This window comes from Enoplosus armatus, chromosome 2 (genome assembly GCF_043641665.1).
Source record: "Enoplosus armatus isolate fEnoArm2 chromosome 2, fEnoArm2.hap1, whole genome shotgun sequence".
Lineage (NCBI taxonomy): Eukaryota > Metazoa > Chordata > Actinopteri > Centrarchiformes > Enoplosidae > Enoplosus > Enoplosus armatus.
Genome location: NC_092181.1, coordinates 19,550,949 through 19,577,272, shown reverse-complemented (window position 1 = coordinate 19,577,272; position 26,324 = coordinate 19,550,949). Strand labels below are relative to the sequence as shown.

General features: G+C 40.5%; 1 protein-coding gene across 1 annotated transcript in view; it reads left to right on the top strand.

The window, feature by feature from the left end:
* Positions 1–26,324, top strand: part of inpp4b (inositol polyphosphate-4-phosphatase type II B) — a 105,042-nt gene that overhangs the window by 27,297 nt on the left and 51,421 nt on the right. Inside the window, exons 4-6 of the mRNA XM_070913925.1 lie at positions 18,673–18,784; positions 21,573–21,642; positions 24,848–24,995. Coding sequence (XP_070770026.1) covers positions 18,673–18,784; positions 21,573–21,642; positions 24,848–24,995 — 330 coding nt within the window. The remainder of the gene's footprint in view (positions 1–18,672; positions 18,785–21,572; positions 21,643–24,847; positions 24,996–26,324) is intronic.

Here is a 26,324-nt window from a genome sequence, read left to right as displayed (position 1 = left end):
CAGCTGCGACTGTTGCATTTTAAGCTGATTCATGAAGTATTTCTCCATAAAGTGTTACTCAACAACACCACATTTTAGCATATATTTCATCATCTAGTGTGTTGTCATATACAGAATGCAGAGAAAACACAAAATAAACCTTAAGGCTCCACTCCATTGACTCTTGGGTTCTTATATACTTGTAGACCAAAATGTTTGTCCCAGGCGCAGTAATCACACATGGCTGTCTTGACCGAGGAACCATATTGCAGAGGCTACATGGAGAAAGGTCAGAAGGGTTACCATGGTGACCAGGGACAAAGGTCCATCCACTGGCCGTCCTGTAAATTTTGTGTATGCTTCTAAGTGTTGCATGTGAACATTTCCTAGTATGGGTTTGTTTTTGTTTGGGGGGGGGGTTGTAGTTCCATACTCATGTCTGTGGCAGTCAGAATAAAATGAGGTATTCACAATGCCTTATGGCTTTTCATGCAAGTAACTGCGATCCAGTGGTCAGGATGTTTTCCTCCACCTGTAAACTGTTGAGATGAAATTGTCTCCACTTCTCCCAGTTATCAAACTGAATTTCCTTTTTCCTTCACACTCATAGTTTGGCCTGAAAATATGCCCCTTTGGCAATCCTCTCTTTTTTGTCCATCTTTTTCTACTCTCTTTTGTTATGCTTTTCATTTCCTGTAGGTGATCCCAGGTCACTGGGTATAATTGTATCTTGCACAATTGACTGTATGAGCTGCAGTGAGGGTTGAGATTACAGCCCTTTGTATGTTTGCACACGTGTGTGTGCATTCACACTTTCATGTAGGTGTTGGTCTTGGTCAACATCATCATTTTACTCCTTTGTTGTCACACTGCATTGTTGTGTTTCTGGTTCCTTTTGTTGTATGGTATTGTATTTTTTTTATTACAGAGGATAACGTGAAGTCAGATGCACTTTTTAATAACAGAAAGAAAAAAAGTTTGCTTCATTATTCAGAAATTGCTGTTGCTATGCTGTCTTTGTCACTAATACTATTGCTCTCTCCACCTACACATACTACATGCTACACAGACAGTGACTCCCAAAACTGATCTCAAAATAAATCAGAAGGCTTGCAAATTTATTAACAGGGTAGGACAGCAGAAAAAAGCATATTTCTACCAAACAAATCACGGTCATGTTTTTTTTGTTCTTGTTTTACTTATTTAGATTACTCAAATAAAACAAGGAAAAAACAGTTGGACTGGTCCCAACTAGGAGGCAACCAGTGATGAGGTGTTGCAAGAGGGCATTCCTTCGTTTTGAGGGGTCATAATCCAAAAAGGTTGGGAACCCCTGCTTTAGGGGTTATTACAGATTGTTAAGAAAGCCACTCACTGTGTAAAAAGAGTAGGTTTTTAAGTAAAATGAGTACACCAACCAAATAAATCAAGCACGATTGTTTTAAGAATCAAGGAAAGGAGCCTGTACTGTGCTAAATAATGACAGGTACCATATTTAAAATCTTCTCTAACCAAACAGACACACACAAAGATAACATGGCCTGAAGAGCTGTTGCTGGTGTGGTGTTGGAGCTCGAAGGTGTTACACTGCGCAGTCAGCGGTGCATGCGTAACACATACAGACACACAGAGGAAACTGTCTTGATTCTATATGCTGTTTGCTTGTTGGTTCAGCCAGTGAGAAAACATTTCAAAGATGAGCAGCTTTTCATGAGCATGTATGATTCATTCTGGGCTGTTTGACCTGTGGATGAGCCTATGATTCACAGTTCAAATTAGTTCTGCTGGCCAAGCAGCTCAGATGCTGCAGCGCTGACATGGAAAGGAGTGCAACTCTTTCTGCCCGTTAAGGAACAGATGCTTCCTTTTAATACAATGTTCTAATCCCCACTCAGTTAGTTGTTGCAGAAAGTCAGTTAATTTGAATTGACTTCGCTCAGCAGAGGCAAAGTGGGACTACTTTATCTCCATGAGGCATGGATTGATTCCCTTCAGTGAATCTCAAAACCAATATGACTTTGGCCAACTTCTCTTCATAAGCTCAAGATTTACTTTGGTGCTGAGCATATGTAGAGAGGAAATTGGTATTTGACCAGCACCAGTGTGTGTATGTGACTTTTGCTTTTACTTTGGCCTTCAGTAAAGTTCCCTCTGCTACAGGGCTGTCCACCTCAAAGCTCATTCCGTATTCCCATGAATTCTCTTTGCATTTCAGCTCCTCTCTCAGGTCTCACGCTCACTTTCATGTGTGGCTGGTTAAGATGTTTGTCACGGATTGTTTTTGTTTCTGCTAAGGCACGACCGGTTTGATTTGGGTCACTTTTTTGGAAGGTCCCTGACAGTGTTGTGCGTTGAGTGAGTGGGAGTGGTGGATACATGGACTCAGCCCTTGTGCAGATCTGTCTCTTATGTAGACACCTGAAGCCATTGAGGTGATGATGAGAAAACCACCAGCATATAAACAGAAGCAGTGCAGACCCACATGCCTATATAAAACGCAGACACAAACTTTCAACAGCTTAAAGGGCAAATTTGAGAATTTATTTTTTTCTTTGAAGTCTGGACCTTTATTAATCAAAGAGCAGACATCTTATTTAAAGGGAATTATTGATGATTTGTTTGGCTAGCACATAAAGTCAGCTCAGGTTTCCCTGACAAAAACGACGTGGATTTGTTAGTAAAGATGGGAATGAATTTAAAGCAAAATGAAAGCTGGAAGCTGAGGGGAAATAATCTATCACTACTTGTATGAAAGTGTCTGTGGGCTGATAGAGATTAAAAGTCTGAGCAGAAGATAAATACTCAATACAGAAGTCATCTAAAAGGAAATTAGTGAGCAGCAAATGTCACTGTGTCATCTGAGGTCAGGTTTTAGATAGCTAGCATGATATCAAGAATATGTACATCTGTATGCAGGTGTGTGCGCATGCCTGCATTGCATGGCCCCGTGTCTGCATTTGTGTTTTGAAGATACGCTTGCGTCAGAGCAGCATGTCCTCTGTGTTCTTCTGCCTCAGGTTGTGCCTCCGAGAACTCAGATGCAAGCACCTCACAGCAGCGTCTTTGTTGTAACATAAGAGCAGCATCATGTCCAATGATTTATAATGTATGTGTCTATTTCTGTGTATGCTTGTGCATGTTCTGTAATGTACTGTATGAGCACTGGGCAATTATTGTCAGTATTAAGTGTTTGCTGCAGCACAAGCTGTAAACACAATATTGACATATTATCACCATATACAGTTAGGCGAACAATGTTTGCAAACAGTTGCCTGTTTGCACATCCAGATGGCACGTAGCAACATTAGCATTCATTTGGAGTTGTGTTTCTGTCCACCTGATGATGTCCAATATTTACTCTCTTTTTTGCTGTACTTTGACTCCCCCAGTTCCTGAGGGAATTTAAGTTCTCCATTATGTTCCCCAGCTATGGTCAGTGCAGCTTTAACCTCAGTCCTGTATTGTTGTTTTAATAATGAAATACATATTTTTATATCTGCAATCACCGTTAACCCTTCTTCACACTAAATATGCTGTCATAGTATAAGACTGTGAACAGTGACCTCCGTGCTGCCTTTGCCCTGGTACCTGCACAGAGGCTTGTAGTAAATCTCTCTCTGGTTGTGTGTTATATGGACTCGGACTCCTTGCCTGACTCCCTCGTGGCCATTACTCACACAGAATGAAGGAGCTACTGTACCTTAGAAATGCTCCCATATCTTGGCTGAGTGATGCATCACATAGACATATTAAGGCAGACGTGTTTGTCATAATTGGGCTCTTAATTGTCTGCTGGTTGCAAACATAGATGAATACAGTATATAATCTGTACTATTTACTGCAGTGCCATGCTAACTAATGGTCTTAGGGTTTCAATTGAACTGTTATACCAATTGATAGCAATGTAACAAGTGATTTAAATGATTTGCCTTTCACCTTTGGTTTATTCATGTTGTGGATTTTGTTGCATTTTATTTCAAACTTAAGTGAGAGAAATCCATTTGTTCACATTTGCAAGTTTTTATCCTGCCTCTCTGCAAGCTCTGTCGACATTCTTCTACTGACTAACTTGAGCGGGGTTGTACCTGTTTCTCTCTCCAGTATAGAGTTTGGCTTGCTTTGCAGGCACGCACATTCTAAATCTAGCATGGTTTAAATGGGGACCCGGGATGAGCAACACAACTAGTGTGCTACAGGAGCTGAAAGGATGGCAGCGCTGCAGAGGTCTCTCAATAATGCATGTTATGTATACACATGGGAGGGAAGATTATCATCTCTAAAAAGGGAGGTGAGCCTCCTTCACCCCACCACAGAAGAAAATAGTGTTGTCTAACTGGGACAATGAGCAATGTGCTTGCAATGTATGTAGAGGTGCACGTGAAGAATATACAGTATAAGCATGTGTTAGTAGTGTGTTAGTTAGTTAGCGACATGCTCTCTGGTTTTCATGTTGCTATTTCAGCCCTGCTGAAAGCATCACGTTCATTGTCTTACCCTCTCAGTCTCTCACACTGTAGTTCCTTTTTGCTCTTCTTGTTATCTCAAAAAACTTTTTACACTCAGTAGGAGAGGCACTCTATGACCCAGTTCTAGAGCACAGTTTGAGATTTGATTTTGATATGAATTTGTATGCTTGTGTCAGTGTGCGTGCGTGTCTGCGTGCACATGTGTGTGCATCAGAGATTTACCATGGCAAGGCTACATTATCTCAGACCAGTGCCTCTGCTGCCTGGCTTCATGGCTTATTCATCCATTCCCATTGGATAGACCCTCTCTTTACTGTCCCACCAGTGACAGTTTAGCTATCATGCTATCATGATAACACCGTTTTACCACCCCAGAGCCCTCACTATCGCCCTGTCCCGATTCTTACACTTATCCACAGACAGCCAACTCTCCCTTACACTGAATCCCCTGTGACTGATTTTATCTGGGCCTGACTAAAAGCCTAAAACATCAACTTTCTGAACCAGTTATACTGAAGAAAAAATGCATGTGTGTGTGGGTTTGTGTGGACTCCCCTCCCATTTGTGGATAAAGAACTGGTTCCCACATGGTAAACATTTTTAGGGTTAAGACTATGGACATGGTAAAGGTTGTGGTTAGGCATGGTTATGGTGGTTATGGTTTAACTTAGAGTAAGTCTGTCCTCCTATCCTCCTATGTCACAAAAATAGCATGTTGTGTGTATTTGGTTGGGAAGTCCTTTGTGTCCCTGGGGAATTCTAAATGAATGATCTCCACGTTGTTAACAGCATGACACAAAAACGCCAGGCAATATTTAAATAACTTTTGTGTGTATATGTCTGCGCGTGTGCCAAATGTAAAGCAGTGCTGCTAATTACGCTACTCTGTGGAGTGATTCTTCTTCCCTCCCTTGTGGCAGTCACACACACTCACACATATGTCACCATTTTTCACTGTGTAGTCATTAGCTGCTCAATTTAAACCAGGAATATTTAGTCTGGAAAAAGAGAAAATGAAATAAGGAGGATAATTATTAAACCTATAAATGTTTTTATTTATGGCATTTTAGTTTTATCAGTGTAGCAGTGAATAGAGGAGCATATGTACTGAAGCACTTAGGGGAGACTAAAGGACACTTAAGGCCATGGCATTTGAGTGTATGGCTGGTGGGAAATGTTTTATCTGTAGTTTACACATTGAAGGGACTGTTGGAAGCAAGTTTGTGTGAGTGTGTGAGGAATCATTGAATAAAATGCATTTAATGCAGGTAGAATGGGTTTACACTCACATCACCTTGCATGCACGCAAGCACACACACAAGGATAACCAGGCACACACATACACATTACACACGTGCATGCACAGTCAGAGTTGCTTCACATACAGTATATATATGGTAATACTAACACACACAACCACACACACCACATGTGTATGTAAAAGAGGGAGAAAAGGCACTCAGTTGGGCTGAAATAAATGCACATATGGCCTCTTCATTTTTCCGCACAGTTCTTCTGCATAATCTGTGAGATCCCCCAGGCTTTAGGGCTCATCGGCAGAATATGAAAATAACTAACTCGGCCAATGCTGCACCGTGGCATCAGAATGCGACTCTGAGAGAAAAATGGGGTGGGGTGGCGGGGGGGTATTTCATTGACAAGCTGCCTTAATTACCTGTCATGAGTAATTACAATTCCAATAAACTGAGCAGGAACATCAGGGATAACCCCAAGCACAGTATAGAACCGTTAATCTAACATCCATATTAAATAAGGCTATGGTAAGATCTATTAGTCGGGGATCAGGTTCTTCCTATAGCTCATCTCTTTGCAACATAACACATATAGGTTGAAGAGATGGGAAAATAGGATGTGGTAGGAGCCAAAGATGGGGGAGAGAGATTTAATAAATCTGGCCTGACGTGGTGCTGAGGCATGCTAGGGGCACGGCTCACTAAGTGATGAGAGGATGATAATGAGGACAAAATGGAGGGAGGAAGAGGGGAAGGGAGTAGGTGTATAAAATCATGTCTCACAGGTTTCTGTTTGTGTTTTCTTTTTTTTATGCCATCCTGTATTTTTGCTCTGAGATTAATGTGTGGTGTTCCATCATTCAAGCACCCTGCTGGGGCGTTGTAACAGAGAAATGCAATCTTTCCTTTTGCTCCAACTGCAATATGTGCACCATAGAAGATGAGGTCATGCATAATATCCTGTCTGCCTTGCTGTTTAATATCATCCCCAATAATGCAATGCATTTGTAGGCATAGAATAGCTTTAAATATTCAAATGTTTGTATTTCTTGCACGGTGCCTTGCATAATAATGTGCTGCTTCATTATTTCTCTGTAAGCTTAATTAATTGGGGGTTATATAGAACACTCTAGCTATATGTTAGTATAAAATTACAAATTGCACACATTGCATCAGTAAAGGAAAATCAAAACAGGAATACCAACACATTTTGTGATGTTGCATGATACACTCATCTGGTAGCTTTTGATTTATCTCATCTCTGTGAAGTTTCTGCGGATCCTTTCATTTTTTATGTTCCTCCTCACTTTGGGGTTGAATGTGTTATTGCCTCTCCCAGTAATATGAAAAGTTGAACGAAGGATTGCAAATATGAACATGAGGAAACAGCCATTCTTACCAGAAGGGCAAGCATATATCTGCACAAGACCAGTGTATTTTTCTTTATGTTCTCTTCGAAATGTGCATGTATGATATACTACCTGTAGTAGAAAGCTTTACAAGCCAGCTTTGTGGCCCATTGTGGCTTGTTTTCAGTAACTGTATTGGAATACTATTCACCAGTCACCACCATACTATTCACACTTCCTTCTGACAAGCCTCGTTTTAAAGGCTCTGCACATCCACAAAGGTGCTGATTACATCTCTGGCCAAGTTTGGGCAGCACTGTGCTGGTAATTATGTCACCGGACTCCATCTATTGATTACCTCAAGGTGTTATTTGTCCCACCTTTAACATCTGCAACAAAGCTAACAGAAGAGGGAGAGAGATGTCGGTCAAACTCAGTCTGGACACGCCCACACAGTCCTGAGAAGAAGTCTAATCAGGTAAAATAATCAAAATCACCTGAGTGGGTGTACCATACGTGTGAGAGGGCCTTTAAATTAGATTATTATAAATTAGAATGAAATCTTCCCTTTTTTTTTAATGAAGTTAAGTTGTTAAAGTAAATCATAAGTCAATTGTGAAAATTTCAAACAGATACAGCCAAAGAGTACAAACTCCAAATCCTACAAATGATAACTTTAAACACATTTTTAGCACAACCTAACTGCATCAAGGTTGAAATAGGTTGAAAGACTTGAGACGTTTCATTTTAATTTTGTTGCTGTATTTGTTTTGGTGTCTGATTCCACTAACTTTAGGAAATCTCCAGAGTCACCAGCTCATTGCTGTTTTGAGCATCTCAACAAACATGAATAACTTGTATCCATTGGACTTGTGTTTGTCCAATCATGCATGCTGCATATCCACTGTGACATGTATCCTACATTAGCATAACAAGAAGCTCATGTTGACTCATAATGTTGACACTATTTGGAATAAACTGTGAGTTAGGCTGCACTGCAGAGATGTGCTGCTCGGGTGTATTTCTATTATGTTGTCCACCTGCATTTACATGAATGGTCACTCAGGTCTGGTCGCTCAGTTTGAATGAGCAACAGGTGTTGTGATGTGTTCATCAATTGTCCATAAATTTGTTGTTTAAAACATTGGTACGCGTGGAGGTACACACCCACACATACAGAAACACACACACCACAGGGGCTGGTAGATATGTGTGGCCAAATCCTCCATTAAATAGCCTTCATGTTTTTGTAATGAAGGCTCACTGCGTCTTTGCAAAGTTCAAACTCAGACTGCCTTCATTTTAGGTCAAGGTCAAATTTTTATCTTGTTGCCATAGGCCAGTAATAGTATGCTGCACCATGGAATTGTGTCTTATTTATGTACCTAGGCTATATTTGTTTTATCACTTTAGAGAAAGACGGTGAGGTTGAGAGAGATAACTACTCAACAGTAAAGAAAAGAATATTTCCTGCCAAAAGTTTTGGCTTCTTTGCACACTTGAACTTGAGGTTCTATTATTATTACAGTGTACATACTCTCCGCTATTTGCATAAAGTTCACATTCCTATACTGCTCCATGTTATGTTAGTCTGAAGTGATATTTTTCAGGCAGACACATAACTTTGCAGAACCCAATCCCTGTGTCTTTTCAACACCCTGAGAGGGAGCCCATGCAGAATGCTAACTACTTGCCTTGTCTATACCAATGACCTGTATCAACACAGCTCTTAAATCCCTTTCATTCACTGAGAAGGAGAAGAGGGCTCTGTGCTGCCCACCATAACCTGATTCGAAAGGCTAGTTTTGATAGCAGAGTTATGACTGACCTTTCTTATTGTGTTTTTTAAAGTGACTTTGACTCTGTTATGGAGACGTAGCCTTAGACTCACCTGGTTGTTTTGATCTCAGTCTGCACACTGCACATTTCTTTGTTTGGATTCTCTCCCTGTCATGTTTGCATGTGACTGTGACTGTGACTTTCATGAGCTTTAAACTGTAAAATGTTCTGTAAAATGAAATAAAAAGCCATATACTGTATCTACAACTTGGGCATCCTTGTGGGACAGTGACCATTTAGCTACCTAAAATAAAACAGATCTACAGTAGCATGGCAAAAATAAATATTTTTTGACACACTTAAGGCATACCACATGAGTCCAGAGTAAAATATCTCAGCATTTGAATTTGGTCATTTGAGTCCTACTCCGACTTTCCATTTAATGCCATCAACAGATAAAAATGTCCCCTTGTTCAGCATTTCTAGCTTGAAACTGGCCATTAGCATCCTTTTAGCATTCAGCTCATAACATAGCAACTGCAGTTGAGTCTAAGTACATGCAGAGCTGACAAACAGTTTAGACTGATGAGCATAGGGCTGAGCCTGACAAGCCGAGTTTGAAATGTCCTAAAATGGCCACTTTATGGAGGATTATCTATTTTGATAAAGGTAATAACATGGCTACATTTTCTTGCCCACTACTGACAAGGACCTAACTGTACATCCATCCAGTAATGCCTAATGTATTTCTTATTATTATATATTTATTTATAATCCATACCTGCTGGTCATTGTTTTGTATGAACTGTATTCGGCACAGCAGACTTCTCCAGCATTCATATTGTTATGAGCCTGTGGCATTTTCTGAGCAAGTGTATTTACTACCTGTAAAGCTCTTTACAAATAGGATCTAGCTGTGAGCCTTTCAGCGCACACTCACACAAACATTTTCTCATGCAATTTTATTCCCACACACAAACAGATAATCTTTAATACGCAGCTGATTCTTTGTTTTGAAGTACCAGGTATCAACCTGTCCTTGGTGCATCCAATGAAGACTTCCTTGTTGTGTTACTTTTGAAGGTTGCAGTAGAGCTTTTTCTTAAGATTCTGTGGTATGAAAATCTTTCCACAGTCCTGCAGTTATTTCACTTTAAAATTCTCTTTTTGTCTTTCTAAACATAGAAATTGTTTCTGCGGAAAGATCACTGTAGATCATTCATATGTAGTAAGTCAGTAAAGCAGGGAATAGACCTAAAGACTATTGAAAGCTAGAAAAATTAAAACATCCACACAAACTCATTTCTACCAATTTACAGTGGACAGTACACAAATCAAGTGGTAGACCCAGAGTTGTGTCGCTAAGCAACTCCACAAATCCCGTGAGAACATGAATTTGAACAAAAAAGGCAAAGAAACTGAGAAAAGCCTAAACTTAATTAAATGGTCATGGGAAAACATGGACTATGAACTCTGATATATAGATATAGAAAATATATAGATATAGGAATTATTTGATATTTTTGAACACTTGTTTTGCTCCAGTTCACACCTGTGATGTTGATGGTCCTAATTTCAGTCAAAAACATCTACAGTGTTTTATTATCATAACATTTTATATCAACTGGCTCAGCGGACTTGGTCCGCTTTGGTCTGACCACTTGTGACATCCAAATCATAACTATAATTGGCCCAATGTGTGCCCAGCCCTTAAATAAACTTTAATCCTATAACCTATAAAACTAACTAACTAACTAATAAAAAGAGAGACTAACTTGAAATATTATTAAGAATGAAAGTAAATTCTTGACCTTGGAAATAATAGTTTGACAAAACAATCTAACTCAGGGTTCACTCACTAGCTTTTTCCAGAGCTTTCAGTTGTATCACATAGTCTTTAGTGGGTGGAGTATGCTAAGTTTTCTTGGTGTTGGATTTCATCTGTGGCATTTCATAATTGTATTTGTCCCTGTTGGCTTAAAAGCTCATTCTTGACCTTGGAAATAGCAGTTTTTTTTAAACAATTCCAGCTCAAGGTTCACTTACTAGCCTTTTCCAGAGCTTTCAGTTGTATCACATAGTCTTTAGTGGGTGGAGTATGCTAAGTTTTCTTGGTGTTGGATTTCATCTGTGGCATTTCATAATTGTATTTGTCCCTGTTGGCTTAAAAGCTCATTCTTGACCTTGGAAATAGCAGTTTTTTTTAAACAATTCCAGCTCAAGGTTCACTTACTAGCCTTTTCCAGAGCTTTCAGTTGTATCACATAGTCTTTAGTTGGTGGAGTATGCTAAGTTTTCTTGGTGTTGGATTTCATCTGTGGCATTTCATAATTGTATTTGTCCCTGTTGGCTTAAAAGCTCATTCTTGACCTTGGAAATAGCAGTTTTTTTTAAACAATTCCAGCTCAAGGTTCACTTACTAGCCTTTTCTGGTGCTTTTAATGATTGAGAACAATCATGAAAATGTGAACACACCCTGCTGTGACATTACTGGCCATTACCACCATGAAGTGATATTGTTGAAAGTTTTTTTTTAAAAAGTGGACCATAAGCTGTGATTGTTTTGTCTGAGAAATGATTTCTTTTTAAGATAAGTTTTTGGGCTTTTTGCCCAGAAAAGGGACTCAGCCTTTGTACATGGGACGCCTGCTCTACCAAGTGAGCTACAGGGCACCCCATTATTATTTCTTTTTAAGTTAACTGCCCTTTAAGGTGGTTGGTAAGAAATCTGACTGGCTGATTGGCTGCTCTAAGATTTGGTTAAAAGCTTTTACCAAAGATGTGGAGCCACACAATCATCATCAACCTTAATACAGCTAATAGTCCTGCTGTAAGGGTGTGAGGCTCCATTACACTGCAATCAGCACCACTAGCAACAGTAGCTCTCACTTTCCATCTGCTTTGCTGTAGATCACACATACACACTCTTTCTTCCACTCTAACACACATATACACGCAGACATAGTCTTGTTTGCATGCAGCACCGCCTTCAATCCCCCAATGAAAGCTGTATGGGGACACAGATAAAGGCTTGTTAGTGCTCCCTCCCCTGTGGTCAATAATTGAACCTGCTATTCCTCATGGTTTGGTGCTGTTAGGTCTGCCGGCCAATAAATAGTCCAGCACATAACCCCAAATAAAACCACAACCTGTCGTTTTTACTCTTTGATTTTTGTACAGATTAAAAGGAACATGATATAACATGTTAATTAGTGAGCATTAGAGAGGCTGGTACGCAGATTTTGTTGCCTCTGGACAGAGCCAGGGTAGCTGTTTCCCCCTGATTCCAGTATTTATGCTAAGCTATGCTAACTGTCTCCCCTCCATCTTCGTATTTGACTGACAGATATAAGAGTGGTATCAAGCTTCTCATCTAACTCTCAGCAAGAAAGCAAATAAGCATTTATAAGTGAGTATTTCCCAAAAAGTCAAACTATTCCTTTAAGCTTCAGCCTCATTAAGCCAACTGAGAAAAAAAACAAAATTGAACACACAATTCATACAAAGACTTACCTGCCATCCACCAGTGAGTGCTTGCATGTCAGAATCAGTGGCGGTCTAGATACTGTTGGTTGGCTTCTCTTTCAAGAGCAATTACAGGACAAAAACCATCTGTTTGACAGAGATAAAAGGAGCTCTTTTACAGTTTGTTGAAAAATAATTATGAAGCCTTAGTGGCTCTCTGTGGGGGCATCTACTCTCTCTCTGTTTCTGAGTCATTACACTTGAAACAGACTGTGATTTTCTCTGCAGTTTTTCAGAATCAGATGCCTGTGTGAGAACGATCTTTAGGGTTTTTTCATGTTTTGCAATGCAGCTTGCTAGCTTAGTTTGACCCCTAACCACTTACGTGTTGATAATGTAGTATTCATTGAGTGAGTGTTGATGGAGGTCATCATCTGGGCATACAGTACGCTCTTTGTCACTGCACCACCTCCCCTCTACCACTCAAATGTCATCTCTAACCACGCTCATTCAATTGATATTAATCTGCACTTCACACTGAATGTATGCCCATCTTCATCATCAGAAATATATTCACACAACTGAATGCACAAAGTTGAGAACTTATTCACCTTTTGAATGCTCATCTTAACTCTGACACTATACTTTTATATATATATATATATATATATATATATATATATATATTCATATTTGACACCTAAAACTCAGGTTCATACAGCATAATCTGGCCTTAAGTCCAACTTGAACCATTTGACACATAATAATTGTCTTGTACAGTCATTTAAAGGGCTCTTCATGGTGGTAATGGCCAGTAATGTCACAGCAGGGTGTGTTCACGATTTTGCGTTTTTGCATATACCACTGGGTTTGTGTGTATGTGTGTGTGCGTGTGTGAATTTGTGTGCGCAGTATCACCTGTGACAGACAACTCACTGGCAGTCGCTATAATTCAATTTAATTCAAACTTTACTTCAGGCAGAGTGTCCATAGCAATAAAAAAGAAAAATAAGACGTACAAGATAAAACCACAACAATTCATCATTCAATTTAAAAAACTGTACTTATATATACTGTCTGTATGAGAGCAGCTCTTCCTAGTGCTGGTTAAAGGCTCTCTGATGCTGTTCTCTGGCCCATCCAAGCGACACATAATGTTGTACATCAGATGTCTCAGAAGTGCCTCACATGTAGGAACACCAGAGAACAGTTGACTGGCACTGTGCCATCTGGGAGCCTGAAGCAGCAGCCTCATTGCATCATTGTAAGCCACTGTAAGTCTCTGCGTTCTACTGAGCAAAAGATGAGCGTAAGATGAGCTGTATACGTAAGTGTGCAGAAAGCTCTAAATAATGTTTACATTGACAGACTAACTACTACATATTGGCCTGAGCATATAGTTTACAGCACTGTTGATAAATATCTCTGTTGTCATTCAAATCATCACCGAGAAAGTGGCCAAGGAATTTTTTATTCCTTGCATGTCATGAGAGGAATATCGCACAAGTGAAACACACGAAAAAATGAATTTCCTAATCTCTCTACTTCTGACGTGTAAATGTATTAGTCTTTGCCGTACTGTGAACACACCTTCTGTAACTGCTGCAGCTCAGCACCATATGGGCTAAAAATTACCAGGTTGTCAGCATACACTGTGGCCTATTGTAACATTATGTAGTCATGCTCCTCAGCATAAATAAAGCTTCTCACAGAGTTTTACGGTACAATATTCAAACTTTCATATTTCTCTAAAGTTACTATTGAGAAACATTCTATTTCTGAAGCTCTTCTCTTTGCCATAGTAGCCTGTATATGAATGAAGCACAAGGGATTTTCTCACTGAGTTGTCGGTGTTCTTTTGCTACATCAACACTATAAAATTGCACAAAACAGTCATCAAGCGCCTAGTTTTGAGCCCCAGCCTGGATTGATGTGATTGCTGAAAGAAATAGCATCCTTTCTGGATAGTTTTGTCCACCTTGCCTCTTCTGTGAAAACAGCTTATCCCAGAATGTTCCTGACTCTGGTTGAGCTCTAACATAAAAGTAAATGTAGTGTGAAGACAGTTCTCACCATGCAAGAATACAGTAGTGTGTCTGTGTGATGGAACTGGAACAAATAGGATGCGTTAAAACTCACAAATCTTGTGCAAGTATGCATCTTGCCCTGACATGGCTCCTATTCAGCTTATTACAGATGTATTGCAGCAGACAAACAGATTTTTTACATTGCATAAATTTGCATGTTGTAGAGATTGATCACACTGGTGTATTCCGAATAAATCATCTTGTTTTGATTGAAAATGTAATGCTTGCTCAACCTTTCAAGCATAAAAAGTCCTGAGCGTGCCACCGCCACCACAATTTAGTTAATTTCAGTAGCAAACAGATTTTTACAAAACTTTAATACAAGATACACAGCATGTTTTTCATTAATTTTAGATTCAGACTGAATATATATTTTTTGTGGAAGTCTCTTTCATCAGGAGGAAACCAGGGCAGTTCTTTCTTTGGGAATGTACTTCAAGTGGTCCAGACAAGCCAGGGAGTGTGTGCTCAATTTAGGGTCCCCTGGTGATTCTGGCCAGCTCTATGAACAATGCCTGCAGTGTAGTCTTACTGATTGAGCCAGTCTTCCAGTTGCAAAATGTGCCATTACTGCTGAGTCACATGATAATGTCAGTCATATCCAATGAAAATCCGGAGTCTCAGTATCACTTCTAAAGCTTTCATTCTCCATTATAACAGTCCCGTGTCCTAACATCTGTCCTCAGTGAAAACTAGCCAGCGCTATATTTAGCCCACCCGCCCAGCTTTATATAGGTCAAGAATCCCATCTACACTTCCACTGCTACACTTCAAGACTGTAGCATTCTTGTTGCCTGTGTCTGGCAATTAGTTTTCTCTGCCCACTCCCATTCCACAGGCAACATACAGTTTTAAGGTATCCTGAAGGACTCCTAAACCAAATCTCCTGTGGGCAAAATCCAGAGCAAAAAGCAAAATAGTTTTTCCAGGTCCTGCTGTGTATACTTGGTTTCCTACAGTTGAGGCAGAAGACCTTGGTGAGGGGAAAAGCCAAAGGTGTTTTGCTTCATTTCTGTGGCTGTCAGGTGTTTTCCTCTGTGAAGCTTCCCACAGAGAAAAGCGACGACCACAGAAGTATTGCTGCTTTGAAGTTTTTTGATGAACTTTCCCCACCCACGGGCTGTTAAATTCAGACCTTTGAAAATGTATTGCAATTGTCCTACCCATGGCGTCACTTCGTTTGGCTCACAAAGCAGCAGAAAAAAGGCATTTGTTTGGCCACTTTTATCCGTGTAGTTGCCTGTCTTTGTCTGACTGTCTTCAACTTCCCATGGTCTGTATTATGTAAAATATTATGTACAGACCTGTACTACCTTTACCACTTCCACTCTGTTCAGAACAAAAACAAATTGAGCAAAAACAAGCGTCAGGTTTTATTCAAAGACAAAAACAAAACATCTTCTGAATATTACCTACTGTATCTATCTTGCACAGGCCACCATGTTGCCATCCACCACAGCATAACTGCTCATTTCACCAGACAAAAATATTTATCTGCCATCTAACCATCAAACAAGCAAATAATAACAGTAATACAGTAATAGTATTTACAGTAATAGGGGAAAATACTAATAATGGTAATTATGATACGATGGAAAACGTACAGTAGCGCTCAGGTTTCTGCATTTCTGGTGGTGGTTTTAGGTATGACTAGTTTGTCTTAAAGATCTAAAATTCACCATAACCTCTACTCGATTGCTTTTTTCATTTTTAAGCCAAAAACACTCGTCCTCAGTATTCATTCTACAAACTGCAATGCGACAGACAGTTATAAAGACTGTTGAAGTCATTATTGTAGAGACAAACTCTCACCAGGTGCTGAGTGTCACTTCACTTAATTTGTCTGTTGTTATGAATAGACAATGCAGTCAATGTTTATTGGGTAAATTAAGTTTCCTAGCTTGTGTATTTTCATCCCAAGAATAAATTGGTTACACATAAGTTCACAACTAAATAAGCATAATACAGCAGCGTCTGCAGTGACAACTACTAATTCACTGAACCTTTGTAGGAAGTAGGAACAGTTCCAACTTAACCATAACATTTTATTTTGGGGATCCTCTGTGGATAATATACCGTGAATTTTACATAAATGTTTCTCTAAAGAGAGAATGTGGTTATTCATGTTATTATTTAGAAGAAGTAAACGTAAGATTTGACACTCGACAGGATACCTTGATTTTATACAGATCATTTATAGTGTACACGTACTTAACGCATATATCTGAACCCTCTCAGTGTACAGATCTGTTATTTGAAACAAATTCCACTGTGTGTTCCTACAGTGGAATTATAAAATGAGTTTGGAAATTGCAGGAGAGGCTTTCAAAAGAAAATAACTGTTAAATGTAAGGCACTTCCCTGATAACTAATTATTTTTTGAATTGTGCCAAATTCATAGCACACATTTTAAGCACATTATTTTTGTCACTTTAACAAAGCTGTCTGATTAAGTGTTGTCATAAAAGAGATCCTGGGCCAATTAGATTAAAAAAAAAAGATGGGCTCGCAGGCAAAGAACAATCTGCAGATTTGTTTCCATGCCAGCTGTAACAGACGGAAGGAGAGGGGTGGAGGAGGAGGGGATGGGGGAGGGGAGGGGTAGTGGGAGACGGGCTCTGTTTTCATCCACAGCTCTCATCGGAACCTTCAAAGTTAATTCGAGGTCAGTTAGTGTGCAAGCTAAAAGACTGTAGTTTGCAAAATAAAAGTTTGTGACACTGCAGACCAGACATTCTGTCAGGAAGTTGACGTCTCTGCCCCTTTCTTTGCTTGATTTTAGCAGAATTTGTACAGTAAACCAGCAGTGTGGTGATGGAACTAAATCAAATCACCAAAATGAGCTGCTGAAGAGTTCTTTTCCTCACAGGCAATAATATATAAAGATTGTATTTGAACAGGTGCTGAGTTTACGTCTGGCCGCAAAAAAAATCACAATATATCTCTCAAAGGCATAAAGCAATTATCTTCTAACAAATTCTAACAAAGTCCCCTCTGTCTGTTTAAATGGAGAGTTTCATTAGTGGATTGGGGCAGAGCAATCTAAAGAGTAGAGGGCCACTGTAACCCCTAAGGTTTGCCTAGGGAGGACTATCAATGAATGCGATGCATGTTAATCTCCATTTCCTCGATTACGTGTGGGCCACTGTCAGTACATACTGTTTGTTCAAAGTCAGGGTGACTTTCTTTTACCGTGCTTCAGTCCTCTGTGTTGCACAGAGAAACAGAGGGAGGGAGAGATGATGAGGAAGGGGGAGAAACAGGAAGATGAGCAGAGGAGTAAACACTGGGACAGGTGTCTGGCAAGGGACAATGATTAGATTTATAAACCAACCAATGTTATTTCTCTGCTTGGGGACTGCTGTAAGACATTAAGCGCTAACTGAAGCTCCCAGTGTCCCACCGCAGAGCCACTTTTCTCTCCACCTCCCTCCTTGGAATCCCAGTCATCCTCTCCTGTAGTGCCTCGCATTCCTCCCTACCTCTCCTCAGCATCTCTTATTCCCTTTCCTGCTTTCCCTCGGGTACGATTACATTTTCTCCCCTGTGTCTGACCAAGATGGATTGGCCTTGAAAGCATACTTTCTGCTTCCATCACCATCCTTGCGTTTTCTCCTCCTCAGTCAGGGGTGTGTCATCCTTCCCCCCTGTCTCCCCAGACCACTGGCTGGCACACAACATCCAATATATTCTCCAGCTGGAGTGGAACTGAGCACATTAGGGATGGGTCTGTTAAGGTGATCATCTTGCTCGTGGGATGCCCAGGGACCATTTTTCTTCATTTGAGAGTGTCTGTCTTGCTGCCAATACTATAGATTTTCTATCAGCTCCTTAATCATGGCTTCATGATTGGGAAAGTGATCGGCCAGGCTCCCTGATATGAAAACTCTAGTATCAATTTCATGTCTGTCAGGGCACATAGCCTGGGTTATTAGACGGCCATTTGAACAGTTATACGAAATGTTTCTCGCTCCAACCCCAACAGCTTCCCACTGGAGCAGGCTTGGCTTTATTCTGCATGCATACTCTTCTGCAAAATCTGTCTGAAACAGAAATCGCCCCAGTGCAAGCATCTATGTCCTGATTACACTTTATAATTTCACAACCTGTTCAAGGCTGGAAATAAGCTTATTAGGTTCGGAGAGTTGGAGGGCCCAACATGGAGATGAATATTTTTCAGGTCCATGGAGGGGTAGCAGTCAGAGGAAAAGATCATTTAACAGAATACACTTTTTATTCAACAGATTAAATGAAGAGGCTAACACTCTGTAACTCTCTTCCTGTCTCCCTCTAGGTCATCTGATGGTGTGTGCGCAGCAGGAACAGTGGTGGTGAGTCGTCTGAAGATGGGGGAGATGGAGGAGGTTGACGTAGACCACATTACCACCGACATACCATCACAGAAGGTAAAATATCAGAGTGAAGAGACAAAGCAGGAGTCTCCATGCTCCAGATGCCTTGTGCTAATGACTGGCACTGCTCAAGTCCTCCAATGAGATTAAATAAACTTCAGTAAACCCTAATGGGGATTTAGAGGATGTGTGTGCGTGTAATGTCTGTGTCCGTGAGTACATTTGTGTTGTCTCTCTGTCATATATAGAAAAGATTAAAGAGAGACTGACCAAATTAGCATTCTAACATACATGCACTTGACTCTGTTTGTGTGGGATTGTGTAGGCAGTCTCGCAACCTTCCCTCTTATGACCAAGTGGCAGATATTCCCTGAATGTGGCTTTCTTACTGCCACCACCCCCTTCTCAGCTCTAATCTCATACAATACATACCGCTTAACTCGGCTCTGAAGTGACTCACGTAATCAGGGCAGAGAAAGAGGAAGAAAAAGTATTCTCCTTCAGTAAACCGAAGATTGTCATCCAAAATGGGGTGCCACCACACCAGAAATGAAGTTGTATGTACTCTGATTTCACTTAATTTTCTGTTCCTAATGGATCGCAATTTGCTGAACATTTGTCAAGTGTGCTGTAGAGTATTAAAAAGTTAAGAAGGAGCTTTAATGATGTTTCTGATCTGTAAAGGGGAACATTCTGATTTTCTTTCACTACAGCACAGCTCTGCAAGGCAGCATGGAGACTTCCCGAGATTCCTGCTTTTGATTTGTGTGAAATGTTTGTGTGTGTGTGTGTGTGTGTGTGTGTGTGTGTGTGTGTGTGTGTGTGTGTGTGTGTGTGTATGTGTATGAATCACTGTCTTATATAATTGACCAAGGGCTTCTACATGGCTGACTGGCTTTCGCTTCTGCCCACCCCTGTTGCTGGTGCAGGGAGGTTCCCTGCCAGGCTCCAGAGTGTCACTGACAATCTGCCCATGTCGCCTTGATGAATGTGTTGCTGTGTGTGTGTGTGTGTGTGTGTGTGCGTGCGTGTGTGCGTGCGTGCGTGCATGCGTGCATGCGTCCGTGCGTGTTGGTTGTCACAGCACATTTCCCCGTGTGTATGTTGTTTCTGTTGTAGAAGATGAGAGGAGGAAAGAGGGAAGGGATATGACAAACATTAGGGAGGGCTCACTTGAGACTCAAGACTCACTTGTGGGGAAGTTCTTGTTCAATTTACCTTTGTCGTGTACGTGTCTTGCTGCTTGAATGTATTGTATGTGTATGTGTGTGTGTGTGTGTGTTTGTGTGTCTGTGGGAGGGTCTGAGGCACTTGTTTGATCATTCCCTGTCATTGCTTGGGTGGCTGCCGCTCATGAATTTCCCACTGACCCCACAAAACAGTCAGCTGAAACAAGAAAGAGACTCCAGTCACCTTTGATCTGATCTCTTTACATATTTTAGTCATCAAAGAGCAATCGAACACATGCTGTCCGCTGCCTACAATTACATTGGGACTCCTTTCACAGCTGTGGCCCTTGGCTCATTGTTAATACTTTCATTATCAGAGACCTTACTTGTATTGCTCACTGAAATTTCCAGATGCCAGTTGTTTTGTTCAACTGACACGTTTTATTTTGGGGTTTGTTTGTGTCTGAGCATGGGCGTTGGTTGGGTGTCTGGTTTATTCAGGATCAGTTTCTAAGCTAGGAGAGGTGATGGATTGTTCCTAGCAGTCATTAAAGTCCTTTTCTGGGGACAGGTTTGGCTGTCTAGCTGTGTTAAATGGTTCATCAGGCAGGGCAGAGCTGACATACAGCGGGCGAAAAAGATTGTTAGTTGTCAGTATTGCTTTTATGAGGAGTACCAGACTTAATGCAGGAAGAGGCACTGAAGGTTTTCAGAGGCGTAGCAGAGTGTACAGATATAACGGTATAGTTTTACACTATTTGTTAAATTAGCTTGATGATTTTACACTTAGTAGCACCAACAATATGCTACATTACAAACATTGAAATAACGTAGTAAAGCCACAAGAACTTGTGTTAATTTGTTTTGCCTTTACAAAGCAAAAGTGTAAGGAATTGACTGTATGTTTATCTTTAACAACCTAGTCAGTGATGTCGCAGCAGATGTTTTCCTTCAGCTGTCACCTGCTGTGACATCACTGATCGCAGTGAAGGCAGAAGAGCAGCATGGTTGAATGTTTTAACTAAAAAGAGAGCAATGTGCTTCCATATGGGTCTAGTCTTTAATTGTAGTAATTGTCATGTACATACAGAAGCTACTATTCCTGTCTGTTTGTCACCAAAACAGGTTGTCGTGGTTGAAATTGTGTAATTTCCCACCAGTGATCAATAAAATGACTGTATTGTAGAAATGCAAACACAAATCAAACAAATGCAAACCAAAAGCCAACAAAAATATTAATTCACACATTAAAACATTCATGCATTATATCTGTAGTTATTTCCAAAATTCAGTTATGATGTACTCATGTGAGCATGTTTAGAGTTTCATGTTTCATTTTAGTTTAAAAATCTGATGGTTCATAATCAGCCACCGAATTTTGTTGTTGTAATTTTGGCTCGATACTAATGCTGTATTGCTTCTGACTAACAAAGCTAACTGAGAATTTCATACCTAAACTGGCACTAAGATGTGAGATGAAATATTGGTCACAGACTGCACTTGCTTAAGGGTATGTCTTCTCCAATGTACCCAATAAGTAATGGTCATGATCCAAGCTTGCCTGCTCCTTAGAAAAATACTCCAGCATCCCTGTTGTTGTCTCAGAAAGAACATTTTGATGTCAAGCAATATTCTATTATCTATTGTCTGTCTGCTGTTCTTTTCCTTTCCAGTGTCCCTTGGTTTGTGAGTCTGCGTCCCATGTCTGCATCGACAGAGAAAATAACCCACTGACAGGACCAGGTATGATTCACACACTGAACACCTGTAATTTATACATTCATCGCTGAATAAAGTGGCAAAAAGAAAAGAGAGTTCTCTAATTCCCTTCTTTTCCTGCATGATTTGTTGTCCACTTTGTCCACAATAAAAAGATTTAACATGAGTAAAATGTCAAAAACCCTGTAATGGCCTCAAAGAAAAGAAATGCAGAATTGTGCTAGTTAACATCCTATAACATCTTCCTTTATCCAAAAGTCCCTTAATGTTTATATGTATTTAAGTGACCTTGAACTCGCCTTGAATATCCTTTCCATTAACAAGATTTGAGGCATCTCTGGGGTATCCTAGGAGTCTTGGTGTTTTTATGCTGCGAGAAAGAATAGTGGGAGGTAATTGACAATGAGGTAAACCCTCTCGGTTCTTTGTGGACTAAGTGAAGACAAGCAAAAGATGCCATGCTAGCTGTGTGAGACTAATTTAGTGGCGACACAGAAAGCCAGCTCTCTCCCTGGTTGAGAAAGAGAGAATTGTAGAGAGAAAATGAAAGACATGTAGACAGAAAAGGAATAGACTTGAAAAGGTCACGACTCCTGCTGTTTTGAAACTTCACAGCCCTTGTTCAGAGGAGACTTGGGAAACGAGTTTCCTTTTTTCATCCCATGCATTCATTTGTTCCACACATCCATTTTCTCTTTTATCCAGATTCCCATCACCTCCCTAAGCTCCCTAGCAGCCCCACGCCTGTTGTCATGGTGTCATTGTCTCTTACTTTCTACTGTGATTAGCTAGTAAACTGCAGCCACGTTTGCAGGTGCACATCTGCAGCCCGTCAAAACAATACCCTCCCTGTAGACCCCGCCAGATTGAGTAATGCAATTTAGTCTTCCACTTTTATTACCTTTCAAAATGAGCATGCGGAGAGCATGGAGATAGGGGAGCCCACGCACAGCACGTCTCGGGAAGTCATTTTCTTAAGAGGTGTCGGGAAGGGAAACAGAGGCATCTGATTGGTGGTCAGATTAGTGTGGTGGCAGGGGGGAGTTCAGGGGTTAATCTGCATCTCTGACGGTGGTAGAAGGCAGCAACTGTCGCTCTTCCGATTAAGGTCGTGCCTTCACTCCCCCTTCTCTCCATGTGTCCCTTGCTCCCCATTTATTTTTGTGATCCATTTCACCTTCTCTAATCCCCATGCCAACAATGTCTGAATATCCCATTTCATTTAGTTGCAATTATGAATCCTTTTAGGGGTCATTCCAGTGCCAGGCTAAGCTTTAATCTTCATTAATTTCAACATCAACTTCAGCATCATAGAAAAACAATAATAGGCCTCTCTGTTGCCTATTTGGCTTATTGTCCTTCAGAGGCTTTCTACTGTCTATACGTCCCTGGGTTTATAGTGTATCCACACAATATTTCTGTGTATTATGATGTAACACATTTGAAAATAAAATTGAGCTAGAATTAGCCTTATTGATAAAATACCTTCAAAATATTCTTGCTGTTAGTCAAGTGCTAAACAGTGCTAAACAGATAAACAGTGACAGAAGTGTCTTTAGATGTTCACAAATATTGCCACTCTGCCTCTCAGAGATGTCGTACCTGATGGTGCTTCATTTCTAAGTTGCTCATCAGAGTTACTGTATACTATACTGTATGACTATCAGCTTGTCCATTTTAATCTTGTGTATATACTATCAACTACGGTATATACAATTCTTACTGTGAACAAATACACCAAATCAACAACTAATTAGTTTGTCTCCCAATACTACCCAAGCCCATTAGTTCCTACTGGAGACATAAATATTAAAAAACTTAAAAAAAAATTTTTTTTTTAAAAGGCTTTCCTAAAACAGCGGGACGCTGTAGCTTTTAGTAAACGTCCCAACAGGAGTAAATAATGTAATGACACACATTTGCTCCGCTAGCAAGTATTTAACACCAAAATGGTTTACATAGGATTGACTCAAAATGAACTACACGGCCCATGTGCCCATGGAAGACAATGGAGGTCTATGGCACATAGGAATGTCTTTGGCTTCACAGACAATATTTGTTAGTAGGATCAATTAGTTGATGATAAAGAAAACGATTTGTACATTGCAAATCAATGACAGACACTAAATATTTGTGTTGTTGGCTTGTTTTGATGCCTAAAGTTCACTTTCTGAAACAAAGTTGTTAAAGCTAACCAGCCAGCACCCTTGACATTGTATCTCATATTAATATCCTTTTTCTACATAAGAACTTCTACTGTAGTGTGCCTTGTTGAACCTGAACTTAAACACTTGAGGACACATGACGTAGCACCACCAGGATTAATGACTTGGGCACTTAGACAGATGACTTTGACCAAAGGACAATCTGAGGCCAGATCAGGGTACAGTACAGTATGAAGGGTTTGGTGGTAGGAGTACTGCCTGTACTGTAGCAGAAGTGTGGCTCCCACTTTTGAATTCAAGCAAAAACATTTTACTGGTGCCATGCATGTTCGACTGCCTAGACTGAGATTGTCAACGTTTCACCCCGGGTGCTTCAGCTCCGACTTATTGAGTGACTCCCTTTATGACTGCAGCTCTGGAAACGAAAGGGGGTAGTAAACACTGTTCAAGGCACACAGCTTTCTTGCCCTTTGCTGCCAGCATGCAGATAAGAGCATTAGAGCTGTTTTTCGTTTCCAGCCTTCGATTGCTGCTATTAGCCACTCTCAGTAAAAATGAAGAAGATGGGGCTGAATCTGAATAGGGTTTAATGGCAGAACTGGGCAGTGGGGTTAGCAAGCAAAGTTTCAGAATGATTCAACTTCCTCTACCCCACTGTTGTACAATAAACACGCAATTAAAATGGAAATAGAGGAAATAATAAGGCAAAGATTAACAGGACAAGGTCTCTGTATTTCAGTCTGTATTCTAGTCTGCTTTGCTGCCTCTGAAGTAGAAAGAGAGAGGGAGAGAAGGCCTTAGAAGATGAGAAACGCCTTATCTATGGCAGACACACTTATTGATTATAGAATTTAATTTGTGCTTCATACCTCATGTGACTTTTGAAGAGTTTCTGTCTGTAGCATCCTTGAGGTTTCCTGTTGTCAAAGTTGGTTTAGATCTTCTGTTTTCCCTTTGTAAAATGTAAAAAGTTAGAAATATCATTGATGAGAACGTGATGTATTTTCTGCTGCGTCAGATGGTTCAATATACCTTTCTTCCCTCCCTTTGTGTCCCTCTCTCAGTGTTCAAGAACCCAGTACGCAAGGTGTACAGATTTCAAACTATGGACAGCAAGTGGATGCTCGTGCGGGAACAAATGGAGGAGTGCACGTTGTCCTTTAGCATCCCCAAACAACTGCTCTCGCTGTATATTCAGGAGGACATGAGCAGGTAAGTCACTTTGAAGTCATACTGTTGATCCTGTGGATGTCACTGCCAGCTTTCTCATTGCATCAGATGGCTCATTTCATGTTTGTGCAGGTATCGACCAGCCAATGGAGAACAATCAAAAGTTCAAAGTAAAACTCCAACTAGGGGTTACCTCATTATGCGTACAGTAGGTGTGTGTAGTTTCGAGATCGTCTTTCCCGACGCAGTTCACCAATGTAAGTGATTATTTAAAAGTTCCGCATATATTTGGAGAGGAGCGAATTATTCAGATCTGCTTAACACTTCAAAAGAGGCTTCTATGCCCATGTATCCAGAAAACGACAAACATTGTCTCTGTCAAACACACACTCATGCACACCTTCTTTCAGTCCTCTCACGAAGCACTTTAAGAGCTCCGGGAACATCCTGCCACTAGTGCTGAATCAGACAAAAACTTTAAAGCTATAATCCTTAAGATTTCAGTCCTGGTTCATTTGGCAACACCCGCAGTTACTTGTAGTAACAGCAAGCGCATATTAATACTACTGGTCCCTGAATTCTGGGGGGAGAAAACACCTCTTACAATACAACAGCAGATGAACTTATGTATCTGTGAACAGTGTGGCCAAACAAACTCATGTTTTAATAAAGAAGAAAACTGGCCTTTTTCCATCATGCGATGAGCAACTACGGTCTGACATAACGTCTCTACACAACGGCAGGTCATAGTAAAGTTGGTTAGCTCTTCATCTAACAGCTCACTGCTAAAACTGATCCACTGTCAAAAAATGCCAAAAAGTTTTGTTTCCTGTTTTGGATTAAAACTTTGAAGAAAAAGATTCTGTTATAAATAAATGTCTTTGAACACATAAAACTACACCAGAACATTATTGGAATCATGAACATCACTACAATTAAAGTCCAGTCCAGATAATACTGTGTGAGAATGAGGACAGGTTAAGGCGAGGTCAGAAGGAATTGACGTTTCACCAGTCTCTGAGGCCCTGTTTATGGCTTGTTTTTAACTGGCGGGGGGCAGCAATACACTTCCTGTGCCTAGTCTGTCGCAAATTAAAAGAACAAAATAACACAGATCGGGTCTATTTCTTGCCGCGTTCCCGCAAACCAAATCTCCCAAGATGTTTGACGCACCCCTAACATATCTCTATGCACGAATGAGTACGTACTTCCACTTACGCAGAGGAAATCAGTTGAGTAGGCGGTCCTTCAATGTGGCAATCGGATCTCAACGCTTCCTCAATGTGAATTTTCACCTGTACTTCGAGTCCACTTGTGATTGGATCACCCAAGACGCATGTTAATGCCAGGTGTAAACAGAGCCTGAGCGTG